Genomic DNA, 18546 nt, shown 5'->3' with positions numbered 1-18546 from the left:
GTGTAAGGAGGCCCCCTGTCTCCCCGCACACAGTGTATTATAACTACAGCTATAAGGTTATGGTGTAAGGAGGTCCCCTGTCTCCCCGCACACAGTGTATTATAACTGCAGCTTTAAGGTTATGGTGTTAGGAGGTCCCCTGTCTCCCCGCACACAGTGTATTATAACTGCAGCTATAAGGTTATGGTGTAAGGAGGTCCCCTGTCTCCCCTGCACACAGTGTATTATAATTGCAGCTATAAGGTTATGGTGTAAGGAGGTCCCCTGTCTCCCTGCACACAGTGTATTATAACTGCAGCTATAAGGTTATGGTGTAAGGAGTTCCCCTGTCTCCCCGCACACAGTGTATTATAACTGCAGCTATAAGGTTATGGTGTAAGGAGGTCCCCTGTCTCTCTGCACACAGCGTATTATAACTGCAGCTATAAGGTTATGGTGTAAGGAGGTCCCCTGTCTCCCTACACACAGTGTATTATAACTGCAGCTATAAGGTTATGGTGTAAGGAGGTCCCCTGTCTCCCCGCACACAGTGTATTATAACTGCAGCTATAAGGTTATGGTGTAAGGAGGTCCCCTGTCTCCCCGCACACAGTGTATTATAACTGCAGCTATAAGGTTATGGTGTAAGGAGGTCCCCTGTCTCCCCGCACACAGTGTATTATAACTGCAGCTATAAGGTTATGGTGTAAGGAGGTCCTCTGTCTCCCCGCACACAGTGTATTATAACTGCAGCTATAAGGTTATGGTGTAAGGAGGTCCCCTGTCTCCCTGCACACAGTGTATTATAATTACAGCTATAAGGTTATGGTGTAAGGAGGTCCCCTGTCTCCCTGCACACAGTGTATTATAACTGCAGCTATAAGGTTATGGTGTAAGGAGGTCCCCTGTCTCCCCGCACACAGTGTATTATCACTGCAGCTATAAGGTTATGGTGTAAGGAGGCCCCCTGTCTCCCCGCACACAGTGTATTATAACTACAGCTATAAGGTTATGGTGTAAGGAGGTCCGCTGTCTCCCTGCCCACTGTGTATTATAACTGTAGCTATAAGGTTATGGTGTAAGGAGGTCCCCTGTCTCCCCGCACACAGTGTATTATAACTGGAGCTATAAGGTTATGGTGTGAGGAGGTCCCCTGTTTCCCCGCACACAGTGTATTATAACTGCAGCTATAAGGTTATGGTGTAAGGAGGTCCCCTGTCTCCCTGTACACAGTGTATTATAACTGCAGCTATAAGGTTATGGTGTAAGGAGGTCCCCTGTCTCCCCGCACACAGTGTATTATAACTGCAGCTATAAGGTTATGGTGTAAGGAGGTCCCCTGTTTCCCCGCACACACAGTGTATTATAACTGCAGCTATAAGGTTATGGTGTAAGGAGGTCCTCTGTCTCCCCGCACACAGTGTATTATAACTGCAGCTATAAGGTTATGGTGTAAGGAGGTCCCCTGTCTCCCCGCACACAGTGTATTATAACTGCAGCTATAAGGTTATGGTGTAAGGAGGCCCCCTGTCTCCCCGCACACAGTGTATTATAACTGCAGCTATAAGGTTATGGTGTAAGGAGGTCCCCTGTCTCCCTGCGCACAGTGTATTATAACTGCAGCTATAAGGTTATGGTGTAAGGAGGTCCTCTGTCTCCCCGCACACAGTGTATTATAACTGCAGCTATAAGGTTATGGTGTAAGGAGGGCCCCTGTCTCCCCGCACACAGTGTATTATAACTGCAGCTATAAGGTTATGGTGTAAGGAGGTCCCCTGTCTCCCCGCACACAGAGTATTATAACTGCAGCTATAAGGTTATGGTGTAAGGAGGTCCCCTGTCTCCCCGCACACAGTGTATTATAACTGCAGCTATAAGGTTATGGTGTAAGGAGGTCCCCTGTCTCCCCGCACACAGTGTATTATAACTGCAGCTATAAGGTTATGGTGTAAGGAGGTCCCCTGTCTCCCCGCACACAGTGTATTATAACTGCAGCTATAAGGTTATGGTGTAAGATGGTCCCGTGTCTCCCTGCACACAGTGTATTATAACTGCAGCTATAAGGTTATGGTGTAAGGAGGTCCCCTGTCTCGCCGCACACAGTGTATTATAACTGCAGCTATAAGGTTATGGTGTAAGGAGGTCCCCTGTCTGCCCGCACACAGTGTATTATAACTGAAGCTATAAGGTTATGGTGTAAGGAGGTCCACTGTCTCCCCGCACACTGTGTGTTATAACTGCAGCTATAAGGTTATGGTGTAAGGAGATTCCCTGTCTCCCCGCACACTGTGTGTTATAACTGCAGCTATAAGGTTATGGTGTAAGGAGGTGCCCTGTCTCCCCGCACACACAGTGTATTATAACTGCAGCTATAAGGTTATGGTGTAAGGAGGCCCCCTGTCTCCCCGCACACAGTGTATTATAACTGCAGCTATAAGGTTATGGTGTAAGGAGGTCCCCTGTCTCCCCGCACACAGTGTATTATAACTGCAGCTATAAGGTTATGGTGTGAGGAGGTCCCCTGTTTCCCCGCACACAGTGTATTATAACTGCAGCTATAAGGTTATGGTGTAAGGAGGTCCTCTGTCTCCCCGCACACAGTGTATTATAACTGCAGCTATAAGGTTATGGTGTAAGGAGGTCCCCTGTCTCCCCGCACACAGTGTATTATAACTGCAGCTATAAGGTTATGGTGTAAGGAGGCCCCCTGTCTCCCCGCACACAGTGTATTATAACTGCAGCTATAAGGTTATGGTGTAAGGAGGTCCCCTGTCTCCCTGCGCACAGTGTATTATAACTGCAGCTATAAGGTTATGGTGTAAGGAGGTCCTCTGTCTCCCCGCACACAGTGCATTATAACTGCAGCTATAAGGTTATGGTGTAAGGAGGGCCCCTGTCTCCCCGCACACAGTGTATTATAACTGCAGCTATAAGGTTATGGTGTAAGGAGGTCCCCTGTCTCCCCGCACACAGAGTATTATAACTGCAGCTATAAGGTTATGGTGTAAGGAGGTCCCCTGTCTCCCCGCACACAGTGTATTATAACTGCAGCTATAAGGTTATGGTGTAAGGAGGTCCCCTGTCTCCCCGCACACAGTGTATTATAACTGCAGCTATAAGGTTATGGTGTAAGGAGGTCCCCTGTCTCCCCGCACACAGTGTATTATAACTGCAGCTATAAGGTTATGGTGTAAGATGGTCCCGTGTCTCCCTGCACACAGTGTATTATAACTGCAGCTATAAGGTTATGGTGTAAGGAGGTCCCCTGTCTCGCCGCACACAGTGTATTATAACTGCAGCTATAAGGTTATGGTGTAAGGAGGTCCCCTGTCTGCCCGCACTCAGTGTATTATAACTGCAGCTATAAGGTTATGGTGTAAGGAGGTCCCCTGTCTCCACGCACACAGTGTATTATAACTGCAGCTATAAGGTTATGGTGTAAGGAGGTCCCCTGTCTCCCCGCACACAGAGTATTATAACTGCAGCTATAAGGTTATGGTGTAAGGAGGTCCCCTGTCTCCCCGCACACAGTGTATTATAACTGCAGCTATAAGGTTATGGTGTAAGGAGGTCCCCTGTCTCCCTGCACACAGTGTATTATAACGGCAGCTATAAGGTTATGGTGTAAGGAGGTCCTCTGTCTCCCCGCACACAGTGTATTATAACTGTAGCTATAAGGTTATGGTGTAAGGAGGTCCCCTGTCTCCCCGCACACAGTGTATTATAACTGCAGCTATAAGGTTATGGTGTAAGGAGGTCCCCTGTCTCCCCGCACACAGTGTATTATAACTGCAGCTATAAGGTTATGGTGTAAGGAGGTCCTCTGTCTCCCCGCACACAGTGTATTATAACTGCAGCTATAAGGTTATGGTGTAAGGAGGTCCCCTGTCTCCCCGCACACAGTGTATTATAACTGCAGCTATAAGGTTATGGTGTAAGGAGGCCCCCTGTCTCCCCGCACACAGTGTATTATAACTGCAGCTATAAGGTTATGGTGTAAGGAGGTCCCCTGTCTCCCTGCGCACAGTGTATTATAACTGCAGCTATAAGGTTATGGTGTAAGGAGGTCCTCTGTCTCCCCGCACACAGTGTATTATAACTGCAGCTATAAGGTTATGGTGTAAGGAGGGCCCCTGTCTCCCCGCACACAGTGTATTATAACTGCAGCTATAAGGTTATGGTGTAAGGAGGTCCCCTGTCTCCCCGCACACAGAGTATTATAACTGCAGCTATAAGGTTATGGTGTAAGGAGGTCCCCTGTCTCCCCGCACACAGTGTATTATAACTGCAGCTATAAGGTTATGGTGTAAGGAGGTCCCCTGTCTCCCCGCACACAGTGTATTATAACTGCAGCTATAAGGTTATGGTGTAAGGAGGTCCCCTGTCTCCCCGCACACAGTGTATTATAACTGCAGCTATAAGGTTATGGTGTAAGATGGTCCCGTGTCTCCCTGCACACAGTGTATTATAACTGCAGCTATAAGGTTATGGTGTAAGGAGGTCCCCTGTCTCGCCGCACACAGTGTATTATAACTGCAGCTATAAGGTTATGGTGTAAGGAGGTCCCCTGTCTGCCCGCACACAGTGTATTATAACTGCAGCTATAAGGTTATGGTGTAAGGAGGTCCCCTGTCTCCACGCACACAGTGTATTATAACTGCAGCTATAAGGTTATGGTGTAAGGAGGTCCCCTGTCTCCCCGCACACAGTGTATTATAACTGCAGCTATAAGGTTATGGTGTAAGGAGGTCCCCTGTCTCCCTGCACACAGTGTATTATAACGGCAGCTATAAGGTTATGGTGTAAGGAGGTCCCCTGTCTCCCCGCACACAGTGTATTATAACTGTAGCTATAAGGTTATGGTGTAAGGAGGTCCCCTGTCTCCCCGCACACAGTGTATTATAACTGCAGCTATAAGGTTATGGTGTAAGGAGGTCCCCTGTCTCCCCGCACACAGAGTATTATAACTGCAGCTATAAGGTTATGGTGTAAGGAGGTCCCCTGTCTCCCCGCACACAGCGTATTATAACGGCAGCTATAAGGTTATGGTGTAAGGAGGTCCCCTGTCTCCCTGCACACAGTGTATTATAACTGCAGCTATAAGGTTATGGTGTAAGGAGGTCCCCTGTCTCCCCGCACACAGTGTATTATAACTGCAGCTATAAGGTTATGGTGTAAGGAGGTCCCCTGTCTCCCCGCACACAGAGTATTATAACTGCAGCTATAAGGTTATGGTGTAAGGAGGTCCCCTGTCTCCCCGCACACAGTGTATTATAACTGCAGCTATAAGGTTATGGTGTAAGGAGGTCCCCTGTCTCCCTGCACACAGTGTATTATAACTGCAGCTATAAGGTTATGGTGTAAGGAGGTCCCCTGTCTCCCCACACAGTGTATGATAACTGAAGCTATAAGGTTATGGTGTAAGGAGGTCCCCTGTCTCCCCGCACACAGTGTATTATAACTGCAGCTATAAGGTTATGGTGTAAGGAGGTCCCCTGTCTCCCCGCACACAGAGTATTATAACTGCAGCTATAAGGTTATGGTGTAAGGAGGTCCCCTGTCTCCCCGCACACAGAGTATTATAACTGCAGCTATAAGGTTATGGTGTAAGGAGGTCCCCTGTCTCCCCGCACACAGCGTATTATAACGGCAGCTATAAGGTTATGGTGTAAGGAGGTCCCCTGTCTCCTTGCACACAGTGTATTATAACTGCAGCTATAAGGTTATGGTGTAAGGAGGTCCCCTGTCTCCCCGCACACAGTGTATTATAACTGCAGCTATAAGGTTATGGTGTAAGGAGGTCCCCTGTCTCCCCGCACACAGAGTATTATAACTGCAGCTATAAGGTTATGGTGTAAGGAGGTCCCCTGTCTCCCCGCACACAGTGTATTATAACTGCAGCTATAAGGTTATGGTGTAAGGAGGTCCCCTGTCTCCCTGCACACAGTGTATTATAACTGCAGCTATAAGGTTATGGTGTAAGGAGGTCCCCTGTCTCCCTGCACACAGTGTATTATAACTGCAGCTATAAGGTTATGGTGTAAGGAGGTTCCCTGTCTCCCCACACAGTGTATGATAACTGAAGCTATAAGGTTATGGTGTAAGGAGGTCCCCTGTCTCCCCGCACACAGTGTATTATAACTGCAGCTATAAGGTTATGGTGTAAGGAGGTCCCCTGTCTCCCCGCACACAGAGTATTATAACTGCAGCTATAAGGTTATGGTGTAAGGAGGTCCCCTGTCTCCCCGCACACAGAGTATTATAACTGCAGCTATAAGGTTATGGTGTAAGGAGGTCCCCTGTCTCCCCGCACACAGAGTATTATAACTGCAGCTATAAGGTTATGGTGTAAGGAGGTCCCCTGTCTCCCCGCACACAGAGTATTATAACTGCAGCTATAAGGTTATGGTGTAAGGAGGTCCCCTGTCTCCCCGCACACAGAGTATTATAACTGCAGCTATAAGGTTATGATGTAAGGAGGTCCCCTGTCTCCCCGCACACAGAGTATTATAACTGCAGCTATAAGGTTATGGTGTAAGGAGGTCTGAGTCCTGCAAGGTTCTATCAGGATAAGTGTCTCATGTTTTCCAACAGATCTTTGCTTTGGTCACTACCTGCTGGCATTATTCTATTTCTGCACAATATTGTCTTATTCAGCATGGCGATGCAGCATGGTGACAATTAAGGGTTTGGTTCTGTATCGCTAAGTAATAATTATCCAGAGAACTAATCATTGAATCTTTCTCCCACTGGTTACTCCTGAATGGCTTCACTTCATTATTAGATCTTACTCCATGCCCTTTCCAACTTTAAATAAGCCGTAGAAATAATATTAGTCACGGATTTGTGGTAATTTGTGTCGTGTGACTCGTGATCTTTGCTCATTTTTTATTTCTTGGCTTGGAAACAGTGAGATACAATGTGTAACCTCGTTGGTTTCCTGCGGCATGTTCTGCTCCGCTCTGCTTCCTGGAAAGTTCTAACAAACTGGATCTTTGACTTCCCAGTTTTTTTAATACTATGTTGTTATCATTGTGTTATTCATATATGTGTTCATGACCCCATCAATATAAAATGAGATGAAGATTTCTATTCTTACCTCTATCCTGTAAGTGGGTGCCTCCATCTTGGCTCCTTGTCAATCTTTCTCAATGTTGACCTTTCCTGCTATCGACTATTATTATTATTATTATTATTATATTATTTATAGAGCGCCGTCAAATTCCGCAGCGCTTCACAATGGGTGGACGAACAGACATGTAGTTGTAACCAGACAAGTCGGACACACAGGAACAGAGGGGTTGAGGGCCCTGCTCAATGAGTTTACATGCTAGAGGGAGTGGGGTAAAATGACACAAAAAGGTAAGGATAGTATTAGACTAGTGACAGTTGCAGAATAGGAATCAGTTGGGAGCTATTAAGAGTTTAATTGATACGCTTTTATGAAGAAGTGGGTTTTTAATGATTTTTTGAAGGAGTGGAGACTGGGTGAGCATCTAACGGAGGAGGGAAGCGAGATCCACAGGAACGATGCAGCCCTCGAGAAGTCTTGAAGGCGAGCATCAGAGGTGGGAGTACGGACAGAAGATAGACGTAAGTCTTCAGCAGATCGTAAGGGCCTAGACGGGACATACTTGTGACTATAGTCGCCTCTATGGTGAAACATGTGGTGGGGGCTATTATTGAATTGATAAAGTATGGGGGCGGGGGACCAAATGTCACACCCACCCATTGGCAGCAAGTGCAGGCTATTAAATATATTCAAAATACAGATTAAGGAACAGCACACACACCAAAGAAAAACTGTTTTACACTTAACATTGCTACCTAAATCCCCTATCTCAGTAAACCTATATGGGGATTCAGTTCCACCATACGGCCATATTGTGTTTAAACAGCTACTAGATGCAGACTTGCAAAAGAAGAATATAGGCTTTAAACTGTAGGGTGATATGCTCTTGATCCAAGGATCAATCTGACTGGCATTTTGTTGCATAATTGTTTATTGTTAAACGTTTTGTGTGCTCTCCTGTCCAGGCCCCAGGGAGAGTGCGCAGCTTAGCGGACAGGGGCACATGTATGAGTGTGGGATGGATGATGCATGATTGGCTATATGCTACATGTGGGAGTGTGACATGTGAGGAAGTGGGTGGTGACAGATCAGACTGACCTCAGTGCCACTTAGGAGCCGGGCCAGCAACAAGTTTCCCGCCCACCCTCCCTTTGCTGCTTTGGGCCCGGGGGGTTGTCACAGCGAGGTGGGGGGGGGGGGGTCCTTGCCAAATAAGGGATGGTTTGGTAGATTAGATGGCCGGGTCTCCTCCTCCCCCTGTCTCTTATGGTGAACCTGTAGGAGGTACCAGGTTGGACGTGTCCCCACTGGGTTGTAAGTCGACCAGTGGGGAGCATTATGGTTGGGCCCCACCGAGTTGGTGGGGAGCCCTGAAAAGGAAGATGTTTTTATTATGCCGAGGGGGGGAGGTGAGAGCCTTGGGGAAGTTAGATTGGCAAGGACGGTTTCTTTAGTTACTGTATGACTATATGCAAATTGTTTGTTAATTTATGATAATTATTATTTCGTTATATGTTAAAGGAGTTACACAGTATTTGGTTGTGTTAATAAATGCTGTGGCCTGTTTTCTCCAAGAAGTTGTCTGTCATTATTTGAAGGGGTAAGTTATGGTTTTATGGGGGGGAAGGGAATGCTATCCAATGACCACTACGTACATACATGCTTTCTACCAACAAGGTGAATTTGGCTGTGGAGGCTGTAACGTGCCCTCTATTGGTAGCAACAGCCATAAGCACTACCTGGATTGCAAGGCTGTTTATTTGGCATATTCTGGTAGATTTGCATATTATGTGTTCTGCAGGCAGGAGAGATATTTCTGTGACAAAACCATCCGTTTGTCTGTTATGGTGGATTCGTCTATTTGGCTGTCCGTGCATATAATGGCTGTTTCCCATAGCCCAACCGTACGAATGACTATTTTGACCGAACAAAGCTACCGAACGGATGGCCACCCAGAATAGAAGTGTGCTGCTGGTTAACCTCTTGATCCCAATTAGAACGTTGTGGTTAACCGCAGACACTTCTCAATTAAACCGATTTCAGGGTGGTCGTCGTTCGTATGTCGACCACGAGGCAGCGGCCATTTTAAAACGCACGAAAGCCCAGCGGTGTTCGGCACGGATTTCATGGAACTAAAAACGGACACTCGTTCTGCCGAACACCGCTGAACCAACGGGTCGCTTAGCTGTCTCGACGAACACATACGAACACCGGCTGTTCGGGAGTTTTACTGCATACGAAAGTACTGAACCCAGGTAACCTTCCCATGGAGTCAATCGCATACCGAAAGACTGTACGAACTTTGACTCCATGGCGATTGAACTATGCGCATGGGATCTGAGCGCTATTCGTCAATAATATGCACTCAGATCCAGGCTATCTGGGGATAGGTGATACGAATGTAGAATATTCGGTTATTATAAAGTTATATATTTTCATGTACTTTCTGTGTTTATGTTTAAAATGGTGATGTGCCTTTGTCCTGGAGATAATTGCATTACTTCCCAATTATCTCCAGGGCAGAGGGGAGGGAAACATAATGCATTGTGGGAGAAGTCTGTGACTGTATGTCTGAAATGTACTTTTGTCCTACTGTAATTACAGTCTTCCATTTGGTCCCCTAGGGGAGTGTCCACCAAGTGGGAGACCCGCATAAATACGGGCGGGTAGCCAACAGTAAAGCCAGATCTTGTTTGACCCTCAATACGGAGCTTCTGTCTCATTTGTGGGGAAGGGGAATTACTATTGGAACAGCACTTTGCTCTAGTCTAATTCCCTGTATGTTTTCTTACATGTTTTGGTTATTTGTATTTTATTAAGTTTGTCACAGCAATGAATGTAATGAACGTATGGGCTAGTCCCAAGTAAAATAAAGTATGGCATGTTAGTTCCTTTTTTTTAACTAGTGTCCTGTGTGGATTTTTAGGGATCCCCGTGACAGTCTCTTTGGACCTGATGGCTAGAGCCAGATTAAGAGCCTGGTGCTGACAATTATGATTGCCTAATTACAAAATCTTATCGACCAAAAACACTAAAACAGTCCTACCTCCCAAGCGTCATATATCAGATGGAGATGGTGCTAGAGGGAAACTCAGGATGCAGCTATGAGAAAACACATACTCTATGCTAAGCTCATGCTTTCACCTTTCAAGTAAATCCATACCCCCTAACAGCAGTGTCCAGTGAAGCAGGAAGTTTATGGACAGGGTAAAAGGGTGGACCACTGACGCAAATCACGTAACCAGAACTGCCGAAAGGGGCGAACATGCCCAAAAAGGGGGCATGTGTGCCCAAATAATTTGAAGAACAGCCTGGCATAAATGCATGTCAGGCTGCCTGCCAGTCATGCAGGCTGGCCAACTAAGGGCATACTATGCAGACAGCACCCTGAGCTTTACATAAACTTGTCCAATGATGCACTCGCTCCACTCTTTCTAAGGACTGTCCCCTAGCACTCACATGTCCACTTGTCTCCTTACCTTCTTACTAGCAGGCAGAAGTTCCTGTTATACAGTCTGGGACAGAGAAAGGGTGTATGTAGTGAGTGTAGAAGAAAGGGGACATGCCACAGTGTTAGAGAGACCTAAGTCTGCATTACCTAAACTAATTTTATTGTCAGCCAGTCTACACAAGTTTTGTTCCTCTACATTCCTCTTACGTTTCTATACTTAAGCAAGAGTATGTGAAGAGTAGCTAGGATTGCTACTTACCTTACAAATTTGCATAAAACATTTTGTATGCGTGATATCACATGATGAGTGACATAAGAGAGAATTCAGTAAAATCACCCAAAAAAAACTTACAGTTTGATTCTACTGTATATATGGATTGCTCTCAGTCTCCCAGGTCTCCCAGTGTATTAATGTCCCTATGTATCACAGTGTCCCCATGTCTCCCAGTGTCCCTTATGTCACTGAAGACACTGAGAGACATTGGGGCACTGTGAGACATGGGGACACTGACACACTAGGGGACAGTTTTCCCTAGTGTCTGTGTCCCCTAGTGCCCCAGTGTCCCCTAGTGTCTGTGTCCCCATGTCTCTCTGCAGCCTTCACCCCATCCCTCACTTCCCTGAGCTGTAGGCTGACTCTGCAGGCTGGGAGGAGCTTCTGTCTGGACTCTTTGTGCAGAGCTGCTCCCCCGTGGATCAGTGAGTAGAAAGAGGCAAGGAGGGAGATGCTGTAACTTCCTATCCCTGCCTCTCTCCACAAACACAGCGCCACCTACTGGCTGGTGCCGGTATTGCATATAATCTCAGTTTATACTGTGCCATTTGAATTGCCGGTATTACTGCAATAACGACACCTGCTAGGCAGCCTCAAATACCAGAAAAATACCAGCCAGGTGGCAACCCTAAGAGTAGTGTGTAAAAATAAATAAATAAAATAATTAAATCAATGGGCCTGTTCCATGGGAATAGAGCTGCAGCTCCAGTAGCCCCTGTGGCAAAACTAGCCACTAAAAGACTGGGAAAGGACTGTCCTGATATAAATAGGCTATGTTCGGGACTTTTAAAATGGCCGTATCGGTATTGTGTGAATATATGCACCAGGCAATCGTTTCCTGAACCATAACTCCGTCCTGTTCGGGAAACGATTAAACTACCGAATGAGAGACCACCCCGGTGTGGTTGTGTGTCTCCCATTAACAAAATGAAACAATGTTGCAAGTGCTAAATAGGGTTTGTGTGTGGCCGCCGTTCATATGCCGAACACGTGGCGGCGGCCATCTTAAACGCACGAATAGCGGTGTTTGGTCGTCGAGTGTCTGGAACTCAAATCGGACACTTGACTAACCAAACACCGCTAAGACCTCCAGGGATACAGAAAAGACCGATTAAAACCCACGAACGGCCCACCGTTCGGTAGGATGAATCCCACGAACCAGGGGTTTCATCCGAATGCTAAATTAACACTGGATGGCATAGACTTTTGATGTGGGAACAGAGACCGAACGCAGGGCCAAAACTCATGGAACTATTTTTGGCTACTTTGCCCGTGCGGTCGGTCAAATCTTTACCCCTCTATAACTCCCGAACCCCTTGTCCGATCTGGGTGATTTTTGAGTATGTTTCTCACCCAGATCAGGGCTACCAGGGGGTTTAACGGTGTTCCTATCATATTTGGGGTACATCCAAGACTTGGGGAAAAATGTATACGTTTTAATGATGTTAACTGTTAAGCTAAGGGGAGGAGATGTGGAGGAGGTACCGTCTATGTGATTGGGCAATATAATAATTATGGTAGTTGCCTCCCTTGCATGGGAGAATAACATAAAAGCAGAGATGGTGTTATTAAAAATCAGTTGACTCCCAGACTATGTGTCGTCTAGTCCTTGACAATGGGAAGGGCTGCAGAGGAATAGGCAGAGGGGACAATACCTACCTGGAAGGAGAGCTGCAGATGAATAGACAGAGGGGACAATACCTACCTGGAAGGAGAGCTGCAGAGCAATAGGCAGAGGGGACGATACCTGCTTGGAAGAAGAGCTGCAGCGGAATAGGCAGAGGGGACGATACCTACCTGGAAGGAGAGCTGCAGAGGAATAGGCAGAGGGGACGATACCTGCCTGGAAGGAGAGCTGCAGAGGAATAGGCAGAGGGGACGATACCTGCCTGGAAGGAGAGCTGCAGAGGAATAGGCAGAGTGGATAATACCTGCCTGGAAGGAGAGCTGCAGAGGAATAGGCAGAGTGGATGATACCTGCCTGGAAGGAGAGCTGCAGAGGAATAGGCAGAGTGGATGATACCTGCCTGGACGAAGGGCTGCAGAGGGGACAATACCTGCCTGGAAGAAGGGCTGCAGAGGAATAGGCAGAGGGGACGATACCTGTCTGGAAGAAGGACTGCAGAGGAATAGGCAGAGGGGACAATACCTGCCTGGAAGAAGGGCTGCAGAGGAATAGGCAGAGTGGACGATACCTACCTGGAAGGAGAACTTCAGCTGAATAGGCAGAGGTGACGATACCTGCCTGGAAGGAGGGCTGCAGAGGAATAGGCAGAGGGGACAGTACCTGCCTGGAAGGAGAGCTGCAGTCTGGTTGGGTGGAAAAGTTCCAGAAGGACCCCAGTCAAGCTGCAGCAATTGGAGCAGAAGCGCTTTAGGTTTCCCGGTTCCAGCTAGGAAGCAAGCTTTGCTGAGGTACCCAGCCGGCGTACAGGGAGTTCCGTCACAGACACATCATCCCAATATGTGTGTGTCCTAAGTAGATCTAAACATGGATTTGACACCCCAATAAAAAAAAAAAACTGTTATTCCCCCACCCTACTAATAAACTAAATTCTTATACTTGCCATCAGATTTCTTCTTTCTTATTAAAACTTATTTTCTTTACCTTTTCAATTAAAAAAAAACCCATTAAGTTCCAATACAACGTTTAAAATTAAAAAACAAAATATCATTGCCAGGTAGAAAAAAAGCAGATACACATAAAAATCAAATCCAAGCTAGCCCACTGAGGGCCCTGTGCAGTCTGAGCTTGCATGGAGGGAATAGCCCTTATAAGGGCTTTCCCACAATATGCAATTTCGTTCAGAGTGCTCTGATGGTGAAACCAGACGTCTCTGGTGGTGAAACCCCGGTTCTTACCTGGGTGGCCGCCAAACGGACTGTTCTCATTGGCTAAATATGTTATATGGTTAACCCTTTGAAGGGTACTCATTTGTTTTTTCTATTGATATTTTTAATATCCTTTCTTTGCTGCTGAGGAATAAATAAAGACATAAAGCATAGTATTCGCCTCCGTGTCCTTAATAAAATCATACAAAATACACAGCGCACTCATTTATTCACTAAACAATGATTTCAAGTCGCACAGAATGTAATAGTTTTATTTAAAAACACCTCACCGAGGCATAGAATAATGGGGGTTTAGTTACATTATATTATCATATATGTTCAGGTGAGTGCAGCCCTCTTGGTTTCACTTAATAAAATCATGAATTTACGTCATGTAATTAGTAAAATCTTATAATTGTGATCTACAAAAGTCACATTTCAAGTTTTTTTGTTTTGTTTTGTTTTTTGAGAAATCATTTGAAATGTTTATCTAATAGAAATAAATAGAGGCCATTGTTAGAAGTACATACATGGATGTGATTAGATAATTTTTTTTTTGCTTTATTTTATCAGCTGGTCTTATTTGGTCTCAGTAATCAGATGGTCGTGACTTTCAAGGAGGAGAATACGGTTGCATTTAAACACCTATTTCTAAAAGGATACGTGGATTCCAGCGATGAAACATATGCTGTCTATAGACAGGATGACGTTTATGATCATATTGACTTCACTATTAAACAGGTAAATACAGGTTTACATCTTTATATGAGCTTTGATTTGGAGAGCCAACGAGACACCTTTGTCTGGTTATATCTAGAGCATGATAGACAGGGTAGACTTCCGAGTATGGGGTGCAGGGATTTTGAAACCAGTTAGGGGTTTGTGTGGTTGTTTGGATATAGCCAATGGGAGGGGTTTGTAGGATTGCAGGGATAGATGCAAATGTTTTATGGTGGTGGATAGCGAGTGAAAGGGTCCTGTGGGTGTACAGTGGTGACAGAGGTTTTATGGGTTGCAAGGGTAGATCTAGTGAGTAACAGGGTTTTATAGGGTGCAGTGGTTTCTACATGCTTTTATTTTTATGAATACGATTTTTTATTGGTTGTTAAGTAAAGCATCAGATGTGACATTCGTGGGTCGCGCAGGTCCAAGTCAGCGATCATTCGTGGGTTGCGTAGGTCCAAATCAGCAATCATTCGTTGGTAGTGCAGGTCCAAATCAGCAATCATTAGTGGACATGCAGGTCCAAATCAGCAATCATTCGTGGATAGGCAGGTCCAAATCAGCAATCATTCGTGGATAGGCAGGTCCAAATCAGCAATCATTTGTGGATACGCAGGTCCAAATCAGCAATCATTCATGGACACACAGGTCCAAATCAGCAATCATTCGGGAACATGCAGGTCCAAATCAGCAATCATTTGTGGACACGCAGGTCCAAATAAGCAATCATTAGTGGACACGCAGGTCTAAATCATCAATCATTCCTGGACATGCAGGTTCAAATCATCAATCATCCCTGGACATGCAGGTCCAAATCAGCAATCATTTGTGGGTCGTGCAGGTCCAAATCAGCAATCATTTGTGGGTTGCGCAGGTCCATTTCAGCAACCGTTTGTGGGTTGCGCAGGTCCAAATCAGCAATCATTTGTGGACATGCAGGTCAAAATCAGCAATCATTCATGGACATGCAAATCCAAATCAGCGATCATTCGTGGACATGCAGGTCCAAATCAGCAATCATTCGTGGATACGCAGGTCCAAATCAGCAATCATTTGTGGGTCGCACAGGTCCAAATCAGCAATCATTCGTGGGTCGCGCAGGTCAAAATCAGCAATCATACGTGGACACGTAAGTCCAAATCAGCAATCATTCATGGACACACAGGTCCAAATCGGCAATCATTCGTGAACATGCAGGTCCAAATCAGCAATCATTAGTGGACACGCAGGTCCAAATCAGCAATCATTCCTATACATGCAGGTCCAAATGAGCAATCATTTGTGGGTTGCGCAGGTCCAAATCAGCAATCATTTGTGGACATGCAGGTCAAAATCAGCAATCATTCATGGACATGCAGATCCAAATTAGCAATCATTTGTGGATACGCAGGTCCAAATCAGCAATCATTTGTGGGTCGCGCAGGTCCAAATCAGCAATCATTTGTGGGTTGTACAGTTCCAAATCAGCAATAATTTGTGGACATGCAGGTCAAAATCAGCAATCATTCATGGACATGCAGATCCAAATTAGCAATCATTTGTGGATACGCAGGTCCAAATCAGCAATCATTTGTGGGTCGCGCAGGTCCAAATCAGCAATCATTTGTGGGTTGTACAGTTCCAAATCAGCAATAATTTGTGGACATGCAGGTCCAAATCAGCAATAATTTGTGGACATGCAGGTCCAAATCGTCAATCACTCGTGGGTCGCGCAGGACCGTCGTAATAATCTTACCAGGACGCTCAGGACTATTGCGATCAATTAAAGTATTTCTAGCATAATGTAACAGAGGTTAATACGCCAATTCCATCTACTCATGTTTCAAGAGCGAAGTCGTACTGTAGCCCATGCATCAGCGCAGCTAAGAGGAATAGGCCTTGACAGAGCCAGGAGGTAGGCATAGCAGCCACAGGAAGTTAGTGACAGCCAGCATGCCGGGTAGGGCGGAGCCATAAGGGGAGTAAGTATACCAGCCATTATATGAAGTGGCCATTTTAACCCTCCCTGGAGGGAGAGGGCCAGGTATTAATAATTCCGTGTCTCTTGGTACTGTAGTATTTATCTGGCCTTGCTCTCCCCTGTTGATACTGTAACTGGTATTAATAATTCCGTGTCTCTTGGTACTGTAGTATTTATCTGGCCTTGCTCTCCCCTGTTGATACTGTAACTGGTATTAATAATTCCGGGTCTCTTGGTACTGTAGTATTTATCTGGCCTTGCTCTCCCCTGTTGATACTGTAACTGGTATTAATAATTCCGGGTCTCTTGGTACTGTAGTATTTATCTGACCTTGCTCTCCCCTGTTGATACTGTAACTGGTATTAATAATTCCTGGTCTCTTGGTACTGTACTATTTATCTGGCCTTGCTCTCCCCTGTTGATACTGTAACTGGGATTAATAATTCCGTGTCTCTTGGTACTGTAGTATTTATCTGGCCTGTGACGAGACCAATCTCGCCACATTGCATTGGAGGAGCCTGGTCGCCCACCTGCTGCCTTTGGATTATGGACCGGCTGCTAAAGGGTTAATTTTCCTGTGCAGAAGGATTTATTTCTCCCTTTCTGCACAGCCATTCGGTAGATTCTATCTACCGAACAAACAGCCTGTTTGCAACCTCCCCAGAGCCGTGGGAAGCCGGCCGGCGCCGTTAATTGGCCACCCAGGAGCTGGAGTGTGCTGCCAATTTACCTCCCTGAAGCTGCGGTTAACCGCAGCTTAATTGACTGTTTTTGGGTGGCCGCGGTTACACTTAGCGGCCGCTAGGTGGCGGTGTTCTGGAGCTCCCCAGTCAGCCAGCACTTTTCTGCCCGGCTTTCATGCACCAAACCCGAACACTTTTACGTGCAGGCACCGCTGAACTTCCAGCCCCTGGTTCTAATTCGTGTATATTTAACCGAATACATGTACATTCGGTAGTTTGTATATGTGAATGTTAACCCAGATAGCACAGCCATGGAGCCAATTCGTATAATTAAAGACTTTGGCTCCATGGCAATTAAACTGTATTCGTGTGGTCTGAGTGCCATTCACCTAATAATGTGCACTCAGACCTGAGCTATCTGGGGATATGTTACATGTCTGTGTTTTATGTATAAAATGTGTCTTTATGTATTTTAAAGTGATAGTCTGTCTTTGTGTCCCCACGTGTGTAATGGAGTTTTGCCTTTGTCCTGGGAGATAATTGAATTACTTCTCCAGGGCAGGTGGGAGGAAGCCAGGATGCATTGTGGGGATGTTTTACTGCTATGTCTGTAATTGGTACTTGTCTGTCCATTGTTACAGTCTTCCATCTGGTCCCCTAGGGGAGTGTCCACCAGGTGGGAGACCTGCATAAATACAGGGGCAGGTAGCCCTCAATAAACAGACCACTGCTTGACCCTCAACACGGAGCCTTGTCTCGTTCTTGGGGGAATTCACTGTATGCTGATAGGGACTGACTGCCAGGAGTGTAAGCCACTTGGGAGCTTTTCCTGTTCGTCTGCTAGCAGCTATTTGTGAGGTTCCAGTTCGGGAGTTTGGAGTGCTACCTTGTATGCAGTTCGGGAGTTTGGTGCATTCACTTATATCCAATTCGTGAGTTTTGGTGATTTTACAGTAGCTGTGCCTGTCTTTGAAAAGGGGATTATCGCCTAAACGGATTTTAACCCCTTGTCTGCTGAAACGGTCCGTTACATGGTCTTACTATCTGTTACGGTACCTCCAGTGATAAATGTACAAACCGCCGTTTAGTGGATGTTCCCCGGTCACAATACTGTAGTCTGGTAGCGTATACAGTATAACCATGCGAACCGCCAGTTAGGGAATCCTCCAAACTCTCGAACGGTACCTGTATGGCTTTCTCCCTTCTCGAGCTCCAATCATACGAATCACCACTTACAGCCGAATGGCAATAGGTTCTAAGCGGCATATAATCCCCATAAGCAGTCTCTAGTCGCCGGTAATAAGATCCCCCCAATAATGAGAACAAGCTCCGTTTGAGGGTAAAACACGAACTGAGTTTACTGTGGGCTACCTGCCCGTATTTATGCAGGTCTCCCACTTGGTGGACACTCCCCTAGGGGACCAAATGGGAGACTGGAATAACAGAAGGACATGGGGACATTTCAGACATACATCCCCACAATATTCCCAGCATGCATCACAGTTTCCTCCCCTCTGCTCGGGAGATAATTGGGAAGTAATTAAATTATCTCCCTGAGCAGAGGCACATCGC

At 46.0% G+C, this 18546-nt stretch overlaps 1 protein-coding gene across 1 annotated transcript in view; it reads left to right on the top strand.

Annotated features, from left to right (window-relative positions):
• The window catches only part of MCOLN3 (mucolipin TRP cation channel 3), a 132782-nt gene that overhangs the window by 35250 nt on the left and 78986 nt on the right, over positions 1 to 18546 (top strand). Inside the window, exon 4 of the mRNA XM_063427637.1 lies at positions 14182 to 14349. Within this exon, the coding sequence (XP_063283707.1) occupies positions 14182 to 14349 (168 nt within the window). The remainder of the gene's footprint in view (positions 1 to 14181; positions 14350 to 18546) is intronic.

This window comes from Pelobates fuscus, chromosome 7, assembly GCF_036172605.1.
Source record: "Pelobates fuscus isolate aPelFus1 chromosome 7, aPelFus1.pri, whole genome shotgun sequence".
NCBI lineage: Eukaryota > Metazoa > Chordata > Amphibia > Anura > Pelobatidae > Pelobates > Pelobates fuscus.
This window is presented reverse-complemented; position numbering and strand designations above follow the sequence as displayed.